Raw genomic sequence first — 19,741 nt, 5'->3', positions numbered from 1 at the left:
GAAAAATTGATGAAAGGTTGCAACACAGGCCTGATGATGAGAGACCCTCAGCTATGTATTTTACAGTTATCTATTTTGCCTTGGTGAGTTATCACCTGTTCAGACTCCTCATAGGGTGGCATTTATGACTGTTAATAAAACCTATTTAGCTTCAGGAATGTCTTCTCTGTAACCAAAGCCCTTTGTTGTTCCATACCTAGCTCCTAATTCCTTACCTGTGCTAACCTCATTATCCCAGAAAGTGGGCATCCTGGAGCTGTGAATTGAAAGACCTCTGAATACACAAACCCCAGACCTGGAGTCTGGAAGCCATACTTCAAAGGAAACATGGTTTTCTGATAATTTTTGCCCAGGAGGACAGGTCACAGTTGCACCGTTAAAGGGGTATTCCCACCTCACATACTCATCAGTCTTTACTGCTGTAAAATCTTCTTTCTTCCTGGTTTCTTGCATCATTTGGTGGGCGGGGTTTCACATGCAACCTGCCGTTTAGCTCCGCCCCCAAATTAGCATGTAGCTCCGCCCACCCATATTGGACTATGAAGTACAGGCAGCAGCAACTCCATTCTGTGTTACATACAGAGACTGCCTGTCTCCGCCATAATGAACACAGCTGAATTAGCTAGCCTGATAACTGGGAGAACAGAAGAAATGAAAGCAGCTCCTCTCCCCTATCTGATAGCAGGAAGCTAGGTCATGTGGTGTAGACACAGGAATAGCTAGATACACAGGCTCGCTCCCTGCACTTAGCCCCTCCTCCCCCCTCCCCCCAGAGAGTGGGCAGATACATAACTTGACTCATGAGCAGCTAAGTCAGGGCTGTGGCCACAATGAATTGAATAAAGTAAGATAGTGGACAAACAAAGCAGTTTTGCTAAAGCAGTGTATTTAAGAAAAGTCTTACATTCACATTAACAAGCAGTATAGATAGGATCCTTGTGACGGGACAACCCCTTTAAATTCCTCAGGTGCGCAAGACAAAGACACACAGTTTTAGTCCAAACGCAGTAGTGTTGAGAGTAGGGGAAAGGTCTAGACATGGAGCTCATTACCCAAAGGGAATTGGGGTATTGTTCTTGGTGTCTACACAATGGGAATCTCACCACAAACCCCATCATACCCCTCGTCTGACTCTGTGGTCATCTGGCGAGGAAATATGACAATTCACGGCTGTTTGGTTTCAAAGATGAAGGGTTGGACTTCCTCCCTAATGACATCACTCAGGGTGGAACCTGGGAGGAGACTAGGGAAAGATAAATGGTCTCACCTGAGAAGATAGAGTGAGTTCTGACCCTGGGAGCCAAGTGAGCAGATTGAAGCTCCTTGCTGGCCTAAATAATGCGTTCTTAGGCCTAGGAGGCAGGCCTCAGAGACTCATTTTGGTATTGTTTCCTTTCTTTCTTTTATTCATTTTATTTTATGTATTGTATTGTGCTTTTATCTGTATTTACTTGTATTCCTACATATGTTAGTGGCTAATGCCGATCCACTTGGGTTAATAAATATATAAAATTTATAAAGCTTGTTTCATATTATCCTATAAACCCAGGCACACTCACGGGGGGTAAGTGGAAAGTAAGAAAGAATGGTGATCGCAGTGTGCTAAGCGGCTTTCACAACAGGATAGTCTGGATCTGGATGGTGGAGAAGCAGCCCCAATCAATTTCCAAAGAAATTCAAGCTGCCCTGCAGGCTCAGGGTGCATCAGTGTCAGAGAAAATTATCCATTGACATTTTAATGATATGAAACGCTATGGCAGGGAACCCAGGAAGACCCCACTGCTGATAAGGAGACGGAAAGATTTCAGGGGTGCCAACACTTACGGCCATGACTATATCTCTTCATATTGGTCTGGAACTGAACAATCCCTTTAAGGCTAAAGTTACTAAAGTAAATTGTAATGAAAAGGTTTTAGGTTGAACTGTTTATTGACTCCTAAAGTCCCTGAAAGTCTGCTACAACCTTTCCTTTAAGTGTTAGAAATGGGCTCCATACATGTCTCATCGAAGGTTCTCTAATAAGCCTCGATTACCAGTTTGTCCCAATGGAATTATCTGATACAGTTATGTCTCCCAATATTCACAGGCACCAACCATAGGCACCTACTGGCAGAGATGAACTAGTAAAGTCCCAAAATTCATATGGTGCTCTAAACTGTGACCTACCAAACTCTGAAATCAGAATGTTTGATAGAACCTAAGGAGATAAGATGGTAAAGAGATAAGAAATATTGTAGTTTACAGCTGAAATTGGTACAATAAGACAAGGGAAGAATTATCAGTACCATCATGATCTGCTCCTTCTCTACTTCATATCTATTGTATAGTTATCAAGTGATTTTATGTGTAAAGGAACAGATGATAGCACTTTAATAGTCTTTAATCTGAAGTAATATTTATAAAATTCATTTATGTTAACTAGTATAAAGCTCGCCATACATGTAAAATATGGCTAAATTATCCTATAATTGCAAGTGTGTGGGGTCCTCCTAGTGTGGGACAGTTGGTAAATATTAGTGGATATAGGGATCAGACATGGTGGATTTCAAAATGCATGATCCTTTGATCTCATGGAGAATGAATATCTACCAAAGGGATGTGTCAGCTGCTTATTTAGTACTTCTCACTGAAATGTATACATGCTTGGTCAACCAAGAAAGCCCTCTTACATCTTGTGTCCCCGTATTTTCTCATCTCTTGTAAGAGCCCAAGAGCAGGTCCATTACTCCTATTGTTCGATATGTTAATTATTGTGTCACATTGTAATGTCTAATATTGTCTGTCCATGTACCATCTGATTTATAAAGTGCTTCAGAATATATTGGCGCAATATGCTATATTATATTATTATTAATTATTATTATTATTTTATTTATATAAATCCAACATATTCCGCAGCACTGAACAATATACTGGCACTATATAAATAAAACGATCATTAATATGATTTTATTTATATAGTGCCAACATACTCTGCAGCCCTTTACAAATAAGAGCCTATATGAGCCTGTCACCAGCTGGTACCTGTGAATATACAGATACTAAGTACATAGAGTAAAGTAATTTCTAGATAGAGGGGTCAAGTTCTGAGGAATAGAGTGGAAAGGATAGCTTAGTATAAGAAATTTTATATTTGTCTGTGGAGATGTAGAACAATGTGATCAGGTTGTATGATAAGCCTGCCTAAAAAGATGTAACTTTAGGGCATGTTTGAATCTGCTGTAGATGAATATTAATCGGATTGTCCAGAATAAAGTATTTTATGAGCTTTATGAGCGAGTGTGGTAATTTTATATTGTACTAGCCTCTGCCTGCGACTTGTTGTGATGTGTTGTTGGCGTTGATGATCCGCCTATATTCAGCAAATTGCTAACATCGATGGTTCACCTGCTCTGGCATTTCGGCAGTTCTCAAACTGTCTTGCTGCTGAACTTGTTCCTCGCGCTGTGCCTGTGATTGTTCCAGCATCTCATCAGCTGGCTGGGATGCCATATAATGAGTGTGTTGTTGGCATTGATGATCTGCATGCTCCAGCATTTCATCAGCTGTCAAGCTGGCCTGCTGCTGAACATGTTCCTCGCGCCGTACCCATTATTGTTTCTGGCATCTTAGCAGCTCGCTGGGATGTCTTATAATGAGCGTGTTGTTAGTGTCAATGATCCGCCTACTCCGGCGTTTCACCAGCTCTCAAGCTGGCCTGCCGCTGAACTTGTTCCTCGCACCATGCCTTTGATTGTTCCAGCATCTCAACAGCTCATTGTGACACCATATAATGAGTGTGTTGTTGGCATTTATGATCCGCCTGTTCCGTCTTTTCGGCAGCTCTCAAGTTGGCCTGCCACTGAACTTATTCCTCGCACCATGCCTGTGTTTGTACTGGCATCAAAGCAGCTCGCTGGGGCACCATATAATGAGTGTGTTGTAGGTGTCGATGATTCGCCTACTCCGGCACTTCAGCAGCTCTCAGCTGGCTTGCCGCTGAACTTATTCCTTGGTATCGTGCCTGTGTTTGTTTTGGCATCTCAGCAGCTCGCTGGGACGCCATACGAGTGCGTTGTTATAGTGTTGATGATCCACCTGTTTCAACATTTCGGCTGCTCTAAGAGCCGCTTGACGCCTAGCTTGCTCAATCCGCCTGACCTCTGCTTGAGGAGAAGTCTGTGACTTCTGGCTACCTTCATAGCTCTTGTGGTTTTAGAATTTTGTGACAAATTAGATTTTGTTTTACAAGGCATGTTTAAAATTGGCAAACTACCAATTTGGATTAAAGGGGTTTTCCCATCTCAAATGCTTGCAAACAATGGACTCAGGGGGCCACACGGTGGCTCAGTGGTTAGCACTGCAGCCTTGCAGCGCTGGAGTCCTGGTGTTCAAATCCCGCCATGGGCATAAAAACATCTGCAAGGAGTTTGTATGTTCTCCCCGTGTTTGCATGGATTTCCATCCCATATTCCAAAAAAAGACATACTGATAGGGAAAATGTACATTGTGAGCTCTACGTGGGGCTCACAATCTACATTTGAAAAAAAAAAACAAAAAAACAACAACAATGGACTCAGTGTTATCTGTGTGTTTACATAGAGAGATAACAGACCAGGCTTTGTCAGCAACCTTCAATTAACTGAGATAATGATGCTGGCAGGAACAGTTTAATGTAGTATATGAACATAAATTCATAACAGTCGTGAAGCCATGTCATTTACTGGGATAAAAAGTACCCTGTGTTAATCGAGATTACAAACTATCTATGTGCCAAATGTAATCCAAATCCATTCAGCCGTTTTGATGTGAAAGAGTAACAAACATACAAACTTCCACATTCATAATACAGTATTAGAAGGATTGTGTGGTGGATGGGCAACCAGTGCAGCTACTGGAAAAAGGTTGTATGATTGTGGTAGACAGGAGTGAAATAGTCATTTGAAGATCAGATTTCTCATGTTTATAGACTGCACTGAACTCTATCATTTAAAGGGGTTACCAGTTCCAGAAAATAAATGTTATTGTTTATATAATAAAAAGATATAAAGTTTCTAATACACTTTCTTTATCAATGTCTCATGTTTTTTTTTTTAGATCTCTGCTTGCTGATATTCATTGTTTACTTCCAGTATATAAAAATCAGTTCATGGTCATGTGATGAACACACAGGTGCACAGCATATTACCAGGCAGATGTCTGAGTACTGTGAACCTGTGTCCGTCACATGACTATGGACCGTATATCACAAGTCCTTGGACTGATTTTAACCACTGGAAGTAAACAATAAATAACAGCAAGCAGAGATCTAGAAGTCTTTGAGGAATTGATACATAAAGTATATTAGAAAATTGTAGAATTTTTCATTATACAAACATTAACATTCATTTGCTGAAACTCAATAACACCTTTAAGGTGTCTTTAAAGTAAACTGACTAGATACACATAGAAATTTTTCCCAGTATATTTTTACAATTTTGCCTTCAATTATTTATTGCTTCTTGATCACATAAAAAGAAGTCTGAAAAGTCAGTATGTGATTAATTCATTTCACAGCCAACCACCATGTTCCATGAGTTAGCAAAGCCGTGTCAATTCTGTAGGTTTTAGTAAACATCTCATTTCACATGCTGTATTCTCACTGTTTATGTAGTTGCTATAATTCATCGCTGCCTTCACTTATGGAATACCAGGAATATTTGTACAGCCACTAGTTGTTCCCATCCCTGGGTCTACTGATCAGGTGCTAAAAGTGGAAAATACTTCAGGAGTCTCATGTAGCTGTAATTTCCCTCTCTATATGTATAATTCAAACACTTGCTGCAAATGTAATGATTAAAGAAGCATAAAATTATTTTAGATGTATACAATTATTATTTATTTTTAGAGTATTCCATATTGATTTATATTGGGTTTACATAAGTAATATGAAATAAGTATAACAACTTAGTGGCCAGCTATGAGGGAGAGAGGACTCTACCTGTTAGAGCTTACAATCTACAAAAATGGCGACCATAGCTTATTTACTGAGGTTTGCGGAAGTAACAATACTCAAAATATTTCAGACTACAAGTACCAGCCAAGTATGCATGGTTATTGCAATAAGGAGAGGTGAATAAGGAGCTGCACTATATCTCTTAGGAACCAATAATCAGACATGTTAAAATCCAACACATCCAATCTTTTTTTCCCCAACATCTGCCATTAGTAAAGAGCTGATGGCCCTCATATACATTGGATCTGTGACCTGGCTTGGACAAGTTCTGTCTAATATGTACGGGCAGTTCTAGCTTGTAGCAACAAAGCCATAAAAAGAATAGTGGCCAAACTTTCCACTGGAAGAAAAAACTGACTGCAGGGTCCAACCCTGGAGTGGAAAACAAGAACACAATGACAAATTCAACAGGATTGTTGAACTGGCTATCTGATTATATTGTGATATAAACTGGAATATTCATAGGTATTATTTATTATTAGGGTTGAGCAATTGAGATCGGAAAAGATCGGATCCCGATCAGCGATCGAGTAAATTTCAAGATCAGGTTTCGATCCCGTCTAAAAAAGTTCGGGAACGGAATTCCGATCCCGACCGCTCAACCTTACCTGCACAGAACTGCTGCCGCTCCCGGGAGCTCCCAGCCATTGTTCTCTGTCTTCTCAGTCATTCACACGCCGGCAGAGCGCCGTATGCTTAGGAGAGTGTGGGCGGGTAATGGGAGGGAAGACGTGAGTCTTATGCCAGAAAAGGGGGTCGTGTACCATGCGAGTGCCAAAAAAAAGGGGGTCAGTGTGGGGGCTGTAAAAAGTGGGATCATATACTCTATTTGGGTGAGCATAAAAGGTGTCATATACTGTGGGGGAGGCTGAAAAAGGGGGTCATATACCCCATGGGGCAAAAAAAAAAAACAGGGGTCATATACCACATGGGGACAAAAAAAAAAAGGAGTTGTACGCTATGTGTGGAAGCCATAAAAGGGGGTCATGTACTGTGTGAGGGCCAGATATGGGGATTTTCTTTTTATCTGCAAATGGTGGCTCCTACAATTTGAATTACAGGGGCCCATCACACAACCAAAAATAGCCGGGTTGAGTATCTTTTTTGTGGGGAGAGTGAGCACCTTTGTATAGTTTGTCTCTGATGGCAGAGAGTCTAGGTTCAACGCTGAGCAGAAAGACAGTTTTTTGAAGAGCAGATGTTGGATTAAGAAAGGATCAGTCATTGAATTTCAAGAGGTAATGGGCAGCAACTTATCTCCATTTCCTTGATAACCACAACCCAACATTTTAACCCAACCCTGTTAAGGCAACCTTTGAATCGATGCCTCCATTGCCAAGATATAATTTTTTTTGTCACTATGCAAGCAAAATACTGGAGCAATAGAGTGTTGTGATTGCTCAAAAGACATAAGAGGGAATTCTCTTGTTGTTCCAAAAACTCAACTGCATTTTGACATACACAGATAAATCTTGACTGATTTGTGAAGGGAAAACATTATTTATTTCAGGTGACCCTAACCTATCTGTGGGGTGGGGTTGATAAGCTGGGTTCTGGTGACAGTTTGGCATTTATCTTTATGAGGAGTCCTATCTAATATGTATTGCCAGCTTAAATAACCATTTCCATGTACAGATTGTTGTCATTATTTTAGTGAAACACCTGAATAGATCATTTTGTGCAAATAGAGTAAATGATTAATCTTTCCAATGACCAAAACTGCTTAGTGCATTGGTTTCACAAATTGTTTACTATTTTTCCAGTAGACTTCTATTGTTGTCCATACAATGAGGCAAAATTGAAGGTACATTATGTCAATGTGCTTTGGGAAACACTCATTGGAAAGTGGTTGTCTAGTGTCACTTCTTGACGTGACTTGCATTGTACCATAGACAGGATTGCTCTCCTGAACCTGAAAAAGAAGACAGTGTAAATTACTTAGGTACGCAGAACCACATATACAACATATGGAGAATTTTTAGCTAAGCAGCCTTTAGCAGCTTAGCTAATGTCTGCTTGCAATGTCTTTTAAAGTCTGGGGTCATGAGGTTATTTCACCAAGTAAAGGACTCAGTGGTTTGTCTGCATCTATGTTCATATTGCACACAGTGTATGGTTTCCTGTTTGCATCAAGAAATTTTACAGGGGTACAGTATTTGCACAACAAGAACATAGATCCCTATGAGCCCAATATATGAAGTGAGTATCTCTTTGGTATATGCTAGCATAGGTATTCGGTTTACACTTTATAGAAAAGCATCAAATTCTCTGTTTTATTTTTTTCACAATGGTGTAGCCTAGGGGCAACACCTGTAAAGGTATGGTATATAGTTGTATGTATTTGAGTCATTCATTGGAGGTGTATGTTGGATGTCTGAATTGTACGTGGAGCCTAAGAAAACTATTTTATTAAAAATGTGGCAATACTTACTTCTTATTTGCAATGACATAGATGCAAGGATTGTAAAAAGTTGAAGACTTGGCAAAGAGAGGAGCTATGATAGCCATTGCTGGTGAAATTTGTTTAGGATCCCCAAAAGATGACCATAAGCAGACAATAGAGTATGGGGACCAGGCTATGAGAAACATCAGAATCATCACTACAGACATCTGCAGACAGAAACATGCAAAAAAAAAAAAAAAACATTAACATTATTAGCTGAGAACCAAGCCTCAAGTTCTGAAATAAATTTAACATAACCAAAAAATGTATAGTCAAGCAATATATGAGGCTCTTCCTCTTAACCACTAAACTCCCATAAAAGTAAATAGGACTTACGGAAACAGCGTAGCGCAGCAATCTATGCTGTTATTATAACATCAGGAGCTACAGAAACGGCAGTACTATGGCTGTCTCTATAAGTTACAAAAACAGCGTACAATAACCACATTCTGCTGTCTCTGTATCTCCTGACCACCTCAGGGAGGCAAAGACAGGGTTATTCCCATTTCAGCCATGAAAGGAGTACCCAGTGCTGTCCGGATTAGTCCTTCAGCAGCTTTGCCGATTTGTGCATAAACCTACCATGGCAGGAAGCTTTCAGACTACCCCATACACCCTGTCATTATCACTGGAAGTCCAGTAGAGGTAATGTCTCAGACTACTAATATTTTACTTTTCCTACCTACCTTTGTAACATCAGCCTGATCAGACCAATCCACATTGCAACCTCCAAGGCTGTTTCTGCTGTCATACCCCTTCATAGTGCGGGACACATTGTAGTAACAGTAAAACATCACCATCAATGGCACAAAAAAATTTACAGCAACTACAGTCATTGTGTAGGATATAAATGACCTGCAGGATAATAAATAATAATACGTTTATCTAACAATCATAAAGCTTTATTTCTGCAAATATATAACATTGTAATATAGAAGAATATGGCAAATTGTAGAAAGACAGCATCAGGTGACTGTATACTTACGAGAGGTGACACAGATGGTTGTGAGAGCAGCTGCAAGAGCCAGTATAGCTATAGATACATTATATTTAGGTCAGTCAGTCAGTCCTGCATTGAGAACTGTAGATGTGGAGTGGATGGGGTTGGAGGGAAAAGGGAGTATATAAATAGAACAATAGAAAGATAGAAAATTTACAAATTTAATGTAATGCCAAAAATTGTAGTTGGTTGGCAACATATAGTCAAGGAGGAATTCTGGGGGAGAGGCTGTGGCACAAAAAGAGGAAATGATTACTACGTGGAGGGCACTAACTGGAAATGAAGGGGCAGCTTGTATGCACAGACAAGTCTTCATGGCAGACTAGGCCTAAACAAGGAAGGAAAGGGTACATAAATGCTGTTATATGCACTGGATGAAGGTTCTGAGGAGAAGTTATGCAAGGGGACCCAAGCTAAGCTTTTGCACCAGAGTCGCTGGGAAAATTTGTCCCGTTACAGCAAATGCACGTGCCACAGGTACTACGGACTACAATCACATTCTTTAATGTATATGTAAGAAAATTACCATAGTGAGACATTAGTGTGGCTGCTTAGTAAGTGAAAGTTTGCATGAGATTGATTTTGTTCCATTGCTCTGATCTGTCATAATAAATCTGCCCCAATGTACTCGGTCAACATCTGTCAATATATATATTTTTCTGTCCGTTGTTCTGATCCTATGAAGGACTAAAGCAACAAACAAAAATGAAGCTAATGTGAAATTAGCCTAACAACATATTTGATTCTACTAGCAAAATAATTGCTGTGTTTTCCAAAGTAAATGTAGCAGACTCACTGATGTAAAAGATTTATATACAAATGTAACAGATCTCTATAATTCTTCCTCAATGTACTGTGCAGAGTAAAGGAGCACTTCTTACGCATCATTTTTCCTCCAGTTAATAGTACATGTGGCTCCTGTTGGGTCTGGGGCATAACTTGACCATCCCACAATAGGCATTACAGACCAGAAGACGGCATTTATCCAAGCTGCTATAATCATCGCTCCATAGTGAAAGCTTGTTATTCTTCTTCCTATGGAGAGAAATCTTTTACTAGAGCAGCTGATGGATCCAAGTAAGAATATATAACAGAACCTCAGGAAGTGCTCAGACATCTGTCCAATTGTGGCCTTTGAACATGTTATTAGATCAGCAGACAATAAAACTGAGGTAGTAACTGCAATCTACTGTTTTCAAAGAAGATAGCAGTACTAGAAATCTTGGCATGTAATCTACAGCTGGCTCCAGGTTTATCACTACTCTGGCATGCGGCCATTTCCTCCACTGTGACACTTCTCCTCTACTAGAATACTGCAGGCAATAATGGTGACCTCCCAGTGACAGACTCCAGTACTTCTGCCTCAGTACTAATACACATACTTGCACAGCAATAGTACACATCACAGTTAGCAATAGTCAGACATTTTAGAGGAGGGGGAGTTTAAACATGTTTCAAGTAGAAGCATAGCCAAAGCTCCTTGGTAACCGTAGAGGCTTCCTTTGTAGTGCTTAGATATTGCGGTTCCTATTGGGGTTTACTGCACTTTTTATAGTAATCAGGTGAATACATCTATGTATATGTTTGATTTTTGGAAACTACCTGGCAGGTGATGTTAAAGGGGTTGTCCCATCACAAGGATCCTATCTATACTGCTAGTTTATGTGGATATAAGACTTTTCCTAAATGCATTGCTTTATCAAAACTGCTTTGTTTGGCCGCTATCTTAATTTATTCACTTCATTGTTTACACCCCGTTTCTATGGCGCTTGAGATTATCTGCTCATTTGTCAAGTGATGTAGCTGCCTGGTCTCAGGGGAGAGGGAGGGGTTGGGAGCAGCTCTGAGCGGTTTGAGAAGCTCCGCTACTTAAATGACACAGATAGGGGAGGTGAGAGCTCCAGGATTTCTGAGTTCTTATCAGTCCGTTTAATTGAATTTGGCAGATAAGGGCTGAGATAGGGAGTCCATTAACTCTGTATGTAATGCAAACTGACTCAAATCCAGCTCTGCTACATCAGCTTCACACTGTGGTAATTCATTTACTACCAATCCCGTGCAAGTGAAACCCCGCCCACCTATGTGCCGAGAAAAGCAGGAAGTGAAGAGAGCACAACAGCCTGCAGGTTAGTGAACAAACGTCATGGGAATACCCCTTTAAGTTCAGCCCATACTTACCAAGATTTGGGGATTGGGTTCCTGGAGAACGGTGCATGCAAAGTGACATTTTTGGACATTGTCACGCACCCCTTATAGGAATGGTCACACATCTTCTGAACAACGGCATGCCCCCTTTTTAATATTGTCACGCCTTCTTTTTTGTGACAAGGGGACAAAATGTGCTGCCCATACTCTTTTTTCAGACATGACTGGCACATAAAGTAGCCATGTTACATATAAAATGACTGCTAGTCTAAGGGACCTGGAGATTTGCCTGCTCTTCTGGGATTCTGGAAGATTATGACTTTTTCGTGAGCCTCCCTGACATTCTAGGATTGTTGGCAATAATGGTTTAGCCTGATCTATAATTTGGCGTCATACGTTTTTTTTTTTGTGTTTTTTTTTTTTAAATTACACTGTTTTCAATTCACTATTTATTTCCCCACCTATACACACACGTATAGGCAGACAGGAAGAAAAAGCTACAGGTTAGAAAGGTAAATGAAGAAAGAAAATGAAATTTAGAAATTACCTATGTCAGGTCGGCAGATTGTCAGGTAACGATCAATGGCAACCACAGTCAGAAGTCCAATACTTGCCATTCCAAAGAAAATGTTTAAGCCAGCATAGATCTAAAAGTGAATATTCACACGGAATTTGTGTCACCAATAATACAATCAATATGAACGTTGTCTACTTTGGAGATCAGAATACAGATATAAGAAACAGGAATGCCCACATTTATTAAGGTCCTTGTGCCAGAATTCTGGTGTAAGTTGCATAATCATTTCTAAGGTTAAGGCCCCACGTTGCCGAAGTGCAGCTTTTTTTGTTGCAGTTTTCTGAGCCAAAGCCAAAAATGGCTGAAAAAGGAATGGGAAATATATAGGAAGATCAAACACTTCTGCCCTCTGCTCAATCCACTCCTGACATTGGCTAAAAAAAAAAATACAGCAAAATCTGCAACAAAAAAAGCTGCGCAACGTGGTGCCTCAGCCTTAGTTTAGCCGCATTGGTTATTGACTTGCAGGGAAAAGAACTGATGTTCACCCTTTACTAAACACTTCACAAAAGTGTCTAAATAACAGGGTGTGGTTTTGTTGAATCGAAAAACTATTATGACATTTACCCTATTAGATAATGATAGCAAATACAGGCTGTGGTATTTTTGCCCTTAATATCTTTAAAAATTTGAAAATTAATAAAGTTATATGATGAACTTTTTTTTTTTTAACCTTATTTTGTTACTTTGTGTCCAGTATTTAACAAGTTTATACTAACAAACTTTGAAGATGAATTAAATAGCTGGAATCCATAATTCAGTTACTTATTAATGTGCTGGACATTTCATACATACATTATGGCTACCAGCCACTTGTACAGGAGTGGCCTCTACTGGACACTTGCAGAACTACAGTGAGTGACTGCTGATTTATATAAAGCAGTAGACTAGAGTTTACAAGTTGCAAGCCACTTTCATAAGTATTGACAAATTATTGATAGACTAGCATCAAATGATATGGTTTCCGAGAGAAAACGTGAAATATAAGTCTGCAGATGGACAATAACAAATATAAATTGACAACACAAGACACATATCAGTCTTCTAATGTGAGTAAAACAATCTGCAGCCTCTTTTCATCTTACTCACAAAGGGGAATAAAAGCTTTTATACCTGGCATCCTACATTTCCAAATTTCCAACTTCCATGTAAGTCAGAGGCAGCAGACATAGGATAGCCAATCCCGCTGACACCGATGTCTGTGAATGCCAGATTGATGATGATGGCATTAGTCGCTGTACGAAGCTCCTTGTACTTAACAAAGATTCCCAATACTACAATATTGCTCAAAATGCTCACTACACCTAGGAGAGAAAATACAAAACTACATATTACAAAATGTATCAACTACCCAATATTTCTCTGTACAGTCTTTAGTAACACATTTGGATTCTATGATAATTTTTCACCTAAGGAAAAACAAAGTACATAGGAGATAGATAGATAGATAGATAGATAGATAGATAGATAGATAGATAGATAGATAGATAGATAGATAGGGTAATTCATATTATGTATCCTATACAGTGGGTCATTCTTCCAGGGATGTATTTTAGCTGCCAACAATCATATATTGGGTGGCTCCTTCCCGGCTCCAACTATTGCAATTACCTTATAGAGGATTTTGCCTTCTTCTGGATGAACAGTATAGAATTAAAGTTGAATCAGATGGACTTGTGCCTTTTTTTCAACCTTACATTATGTTACTATAAGTATAGTTGTCCATAGATATTATATTTCTGTTTGTAGATATTGCCAGGATTTGTAGGAAAACTACACCTGGTCACGCACATACGATAAATTATATCTTAATTTTACCAGGATTACACAACAAATATATAATTAATATATATTTCAGGTTCTCAGGACATTCCTCCAACAACAGTTGTAAGGGGAACTAATTTTTGCCTACCATCAGCCTAAGAAAAATCCTAAGGCCTTTAATTAGTATTGGCCAATTAGACTAAGCCTTTCTTATGTGTATAGTTAGATTACAGAGGTATTCCCACCTCACAATTGGGTGTCTTACAGATGCAGGCTTCACCTCTATAGCAATTGCTATGAGGCCCGTGGAGGGAAGGGGGCCTGCAGGTCCATTTTACAACACTTTGATCTCTTTATGACACATTCCCTCTACCCTTTTAGGAGATTATTAAACCTTAAATTAAAAAGCAGCAGTAGGTCAGAATATACAGTAGGTCAAATTAGGAAGAGGGCGGAGAAAAATGTAATTGAAGCAGTTACTGAATGTCAGTTGGACATATCAAGAGAAAATACATTATTTCTACAACCATTGCCCTTCTTTACTTTAAGGGGGAGGGGCAATTCTGTCCTTATCTATAGGGTCGGGCATTACAGAAACAGCCAAACAGGCTGTGCTACACTGTTTCTGTAATTCCCATAGACTATAGCACTCAAGTTATGGAAGGCAGAAGTACAACACAGAGCCAACGTTAGCATTTATAGGAGTTATGGAAACAGTGCAGCACAGAATACTTGACTGTTTCTGTAACTCCTGACTTGACGGTCCAAACATACAGCTGTGTATACATATTTCACCCACATGGAATACACTTTTTAGGCTGCATGTACATTTATTCTTCGTTTTTCTGTCATCAAATTAGTTTGTAATTGAAACAAATGGGCTGATTATGCAGCTAGTCATGGAATACGCCTTTAAGGCTGCAAGCATACTTGTTCTTTTCTCCATCATGGAGGTAATTGTCACAAATCAGGTTGGAACCCAGTTCAGGGGAGAGAAAACATTCCATAGGTAATTTTTAGGATTGGTTCCTATTCTCCACTGAAATAGGTCCAATTCTCTTTTTGGTAATTGACAAATGGGAGGATGGATGTTCCATAATGCAAGTGAGAATGAAGCCCACTATGTATGTGGCCCCATAAACATCTGATAGAATATCATTTTATCTGTGTATCCCAATACAACGATATTGTAAAAACTGTGAAATTACAAACATTACAATTGTAATGTTACATTGTAAATTAAAATTACATTGTAAATTAAAATTACATTGTAATTTCACCACTGTGAAATTACAAACATTAGAAATACAGAAGAATTGAGAAAAGAAAGAAAATAGAAGCGGATACCTGCTGTAATAAGATAAGCTGCAACGATATTATGCTCCCGCTGGGAGAACACAGAATGGACTTCTGCGGCGGCAGCAGAACCGTTAACCGAGACAGTTCCAGTTGGTTGTAATGTTAAGGCCTCTGACGTCTTGTCCATTGCAAACCCTGAATGTGGTGACTGCTAAACAGAGTTTTGCGACATTATCTCATGAGTTTCTTGAGAACTAAACTGATTGTATAGACGAAGGATTCTAGTGGCGATTCTTGCCCCAGTATAGCTTGTTAGCTAAACAAAGACCAACACAGAGCTCAGATGTTCACAATGAAGTGCTTAGTTTTCATTCAGAGCTCTTTTCTAGACAGCTTAAATTGTCACATGCCCTTATTAAGGCGCACTATGGAATGCAAGATGAATTATTCATTTGTATATCAACAAACTTTCATTTCTTGGGAATACTTACCTGTCCTCATAGCAATAGCTAGTCACACTGCAACTTTTCAAAAGAACAGTATAAGGATAAGTTCACACCAGATTTTTGCATCCTATTGGAAAGTAATGACTTGTTTATTTTATTAATCAAATTCACAATTAAAAGGGAATCTGTCACTAGGTTTATACTATCCTATCTGAGCTGAGCTTAACAGACCTGCTCACTATTCCTGACGCTTGAACCTGGGAGAAGTCTGAGGTCTTCTCCTTGGGAGACCTGTACGAACATAATACATCTTTTGAATCCTTGAGTACAATGCACGGTATTCCAAGAAATAATTTTTTACATTCCTTCAAATTAGACATGCACTATCCTCTCAATTCTTCCCACTGATCGGACATATTTCTAACTACCCTCTTATTGGAGTACACAGATATCAAGGCCCACAAGAACTGATCTCTATGTCCATTTGGTACAGGCTAAAGCAGGGGTGCCCAATACGTCGATCGCGATCTACTGGTAGATCGCAAAGGACGTATGGGTTGATCGTGGGATGCAGGGATCCTCGGTGTCTGCTAGCTCACAGTGCAGGCTGAGAGTCATCTCCTGACACTGGCAAGCGGGCTGCCGCAGCCCCAGCCTGCCAGTGTCCAGAGATAACTCTCAGCCTGCACTGTTAACAGACACCGGGGATCCCTGGGCGGCCAGAGAATGCCGTCTCCTGCTGTCACGATCTGTTCGGCCCCGCCCACATGTCCGGCCCTGCCCACAAATGCCCCACCCCGCCCATAAGACCACCCGCCCGCCCACATGCCCGACTCGGCCCCGCCCACAGGCCCGCCCCCGCCCTAGTAGATCTTTTGCCTTGGGCAGCTAACAAAGTAGCTCACACGCTGAAGAAGTGTGAGCACCCCTGGGCTAAAGTCTCTCATTTACACACACCTGCCATTAAGAAAGTGGCGCACCTTTATCCCTAGTCTAACTGATAGCATATATGGAAATTCGTATCAATAATGAGCAAAAGAATATGGTGGCACTGCTATAATCTTGGCCTATGGAACATTATATTGCAGGTTGGCAAAAGGAGTACAGAAACAAGAAAACTACACTATATAGAGGTGCTCACAACCTGTAATACAGATATACCACAATATGTAGAGAAAAGACAAAGTAGGGGGCACACACCATAGCATTGTGTCTTAAAATCAGTCTTTATTTCATTCTATTCTATCTTCTATCTATCTACTCTACTAAACTAATCCTTTGTGAGTTTGGATGTTTGTTCCTCAATCACGGAAAAACCGCTCCACCGATTTGGCTGAAATTTTCCACAAACATAGTTAATACACCCGATTGCACAATAGGCTACTTTTCGTCACAATAGCGCACATACGTTTGTGCCAGGACCCCCACAAAACCCAAACTCACACCACCATCTCTGCAATCTCACACACTTTGGACCATAGCAAGCCACAAAATTCACATTCCCCTCTACAGCTTAGCCCCTAACCCCACACAATCACATATACTTTACCACTTTGCCCCTCACCTTAACGATACTCCAGGAGGCTCTCTTTAACGCTCCGGAGCAGCCATGTTTGCCGACCCCCACCGCTCTGACAATCCACAACACCGCCCACCCATGTCAATACCCCTAGGCGGTCTAATAAATACAAAAAATTTTTTTTTTTTTTTAAAAAGTAAAAAAAAATATATATATATAAAAAAATAAATAAAAAGGATTAAAAATTCAAATCACCCCCCTTTCTCTAGAACACATATAAAAGTAGTTAAAAACCTGTGAAACACATACATGTTAGGTATCCCCATGTCCGAAATCGCCCGCTCTACAAAGCTATACAAATATTTTTCCTGTTCGGTAAACGCCGTAGCGGGAAAAAATGGTCAAAAGTGCCAAACCGCCATTTTTTCACTGTTTTGATTCTGATAAAAATTTGAATAAAAAGTGATCAAAGCAATAACATTTCCCGAAAATGGTAGAACTACAAAGTACACCCGGTCCCGCAAACAAAGACGCCCTATACATACCCGTACACGCACGTATGAAAAAGTTACGGCTGTCAGAATATGGCGACTTTTCAAAAAATAGTTTTTTTCAACAGTTTTGGATTTTTTTTAAGGGGTCAAAATGTAAATAAAACCATATAAATTTGGTATCCCCGGAATCGTAACGAAACACAGAATACAGGGGACATGTCATTTTGGTTGCACAGTGAACGCCGTAAAACCAAAGCCCGTAAGAAAGTCGCAGAAATGCATTTTTTCTTCAAATCCACCCCATTCTGAATTTTTTCCCTGCTTCCCAGTACATTATATACAATAAATAATGGTGGCATCATGAAGAAAAATTTGTCCCAGGAAAAATTAAGACTTCATATGGCTCTGGGAGCGGAGAAATAAAAAAGTTATGGGGTTTAGAAGGAGGGGAGTCAAAAACGAAAATCAAAAAATGCCATCGGCGGGAAAGGGTTAACTTCAAATACTTCTGTCCCAAAGTCACTATGTAAAGTTTCTCACAAAACCGTATAGCAGCTCCAATACAAATTAACTTCAACACAAAAGTCTCACGTATTCTCTGAATTACAGCACAAACAAGATACAAAGTTACATTTCATATCCCATACCTTATACACAGTACGAAAACCTTACCCATGCCTGTCTATACCCACTTCTACAATCACCGCAGACGAAGTCGCGGGTACCAGCTAGTAATATCATAAAAGTGAAAGTTTGGATGTTTGTTACTCAATCACGCAACTGCTGAACGGATTTGGATGACATTTAGTTTGTAACCTCGATTAACACATAGACTTCTTTTTATCCTGGTATAATGGCTTCACGATTGTTATGAATTTATTTTCACATACTATATTATACTGCTCTTGGCAGCAACTTATCTCAGCTAATTGGAGGTTGCTGATAAAGCCTGTTCTGTTATCTCTCTGTGTAAACACTCAGCTAACCCTCAATCCATTGCCGGAACAATCACAGGCACGGTGCAAGGAACAAGTTCAGCAGCAGCACAGCTTGAGAGCTGCCAAAACAGGCAAACCATCAAGAGCAGAAATTTGCTGAATATAGGCGGATCATCAATGTCAACAACACGCAGACAAAGTCGCGGGCAGAGGCTAGTACGTATGTTTATAAAAACGACCACAAAAATAAATGGGAGAGAGTAAATGCAGCTTTGACAGCTAGGCAACGACCATTTCACTCTGAGTGCTTTTTTTAAGTCTCACTTTTGCAATTATTGCTGTTTGACTGTCACTGCCTATTTGTCTTTTATAACATGTAGTAAAAAACAATCAACATGTAAAAAAAATTTGATGGTGTATTTATTTGCTCTAGTCTATGAAGCGTGATTAAAGTAAGGATACATATGTGATCCATGTTTCATTCTTATGTTACCTTATGGTGTTGGTCTGGGGGCCATTATTTGTAGATCAATTTTTTTTTATAGGTGCAGATGTGTGTCTAAAAACTGCTACACCCTACACTATTTAGCTCATAATTTGTGATAATATGTGAGCTGAATGTTAGCCTGCGATACAATTTTTTAATTAGAATCTAGGTTTACGTTGTCCGCCAAGTTCTCAGGTTCAGGACCAGACAATTTTCAGGCTTTTTTTACATGTGTGGTTTGGAGGGCTATGACATTTTTTTCATTTGGGTTACTCAACTCAGCTCCCTTATTATTACATATTCTGAGCTAAATGGCATAGGGTATGGCAGCTTGTTACACAGTTACACTCACCCACCCCTATACAAATTTGTTTTTCTCCAAATCTATAAAAGTGACTTACTGTATATAACGAAGGTATGTAGTTTATCACTATACTTGAGGGAAGTGACATACCTACGTCCTCATAAAAATGGGAGGTATTAAAGAGAATATATCACATGGCAAGCTAGTATATCTTTCATAAAGATTAGAGATGAGCGAACACTATTCGAAACAGCCGTTTCGAATAGCACGCTGCCATAGAAATGAATGAACGTAGTCGACACACGGGGGGTTAAGCGGCCGGCCGCCGGCAAAGTCAGAGTGCCGGCCACT

The 19,741-nt window shown here is 39.8% G+C and overlaps 1 protein-coding gene across 1 annotated transcript; it reads right to left on the bottom strand.

The window, feature by feature from the left end:
• Nucleotides 1-7,088: 7,088 nt before the first annotated feature.
• On the bottom strand, nt 7,089-15,554 carry RRH (retinal pigment epithelium-derived rhodopsin homolog). The gene is made up of 7 exons (XM_075265390.1): nt 15,251-15,554; nt 13,253-13,443; nt 12,110-12,209; nt 10,299-10,452; nt 9,104-9,272; nt 8,406-8,584; nt 7,089-7,886 (listed from the first exon to the last, which is right to left on the bottom strand). Exons 1-7 carry the CDS (start codon nt 15,387-15,389, stop codon nt 7,784-7,786), a joined length of 1,035 nt encoding a protein of 344 aa, XP_075121491.1. The 5' UTR covers nt 15,390-15,554; the 3' UTR covers nt 7,089-7,783.
• Between the last annotated feature and the right edge of the window lie 4,187 nt (nt 15,555-19,741).

This window comes from Leptodactylus fuscus, chromosome 1, assembly GCF_031893055.1.
Source record: "Leptodactylus fuscus isolate aLepFus1 chromosome 1, aLepFus1.hap2, whole genome shotgun sequence".
Classification (NCBI taxonomy): Eukaryota; Metazoa; Chordata; class Amphibia; order Anura; family Leptodactylidae; genus Leptodactylus; species Leptodactylus fuscus.
This window is presented reverse-complemented; position numbering and strand designations above follow the sequence as displayed.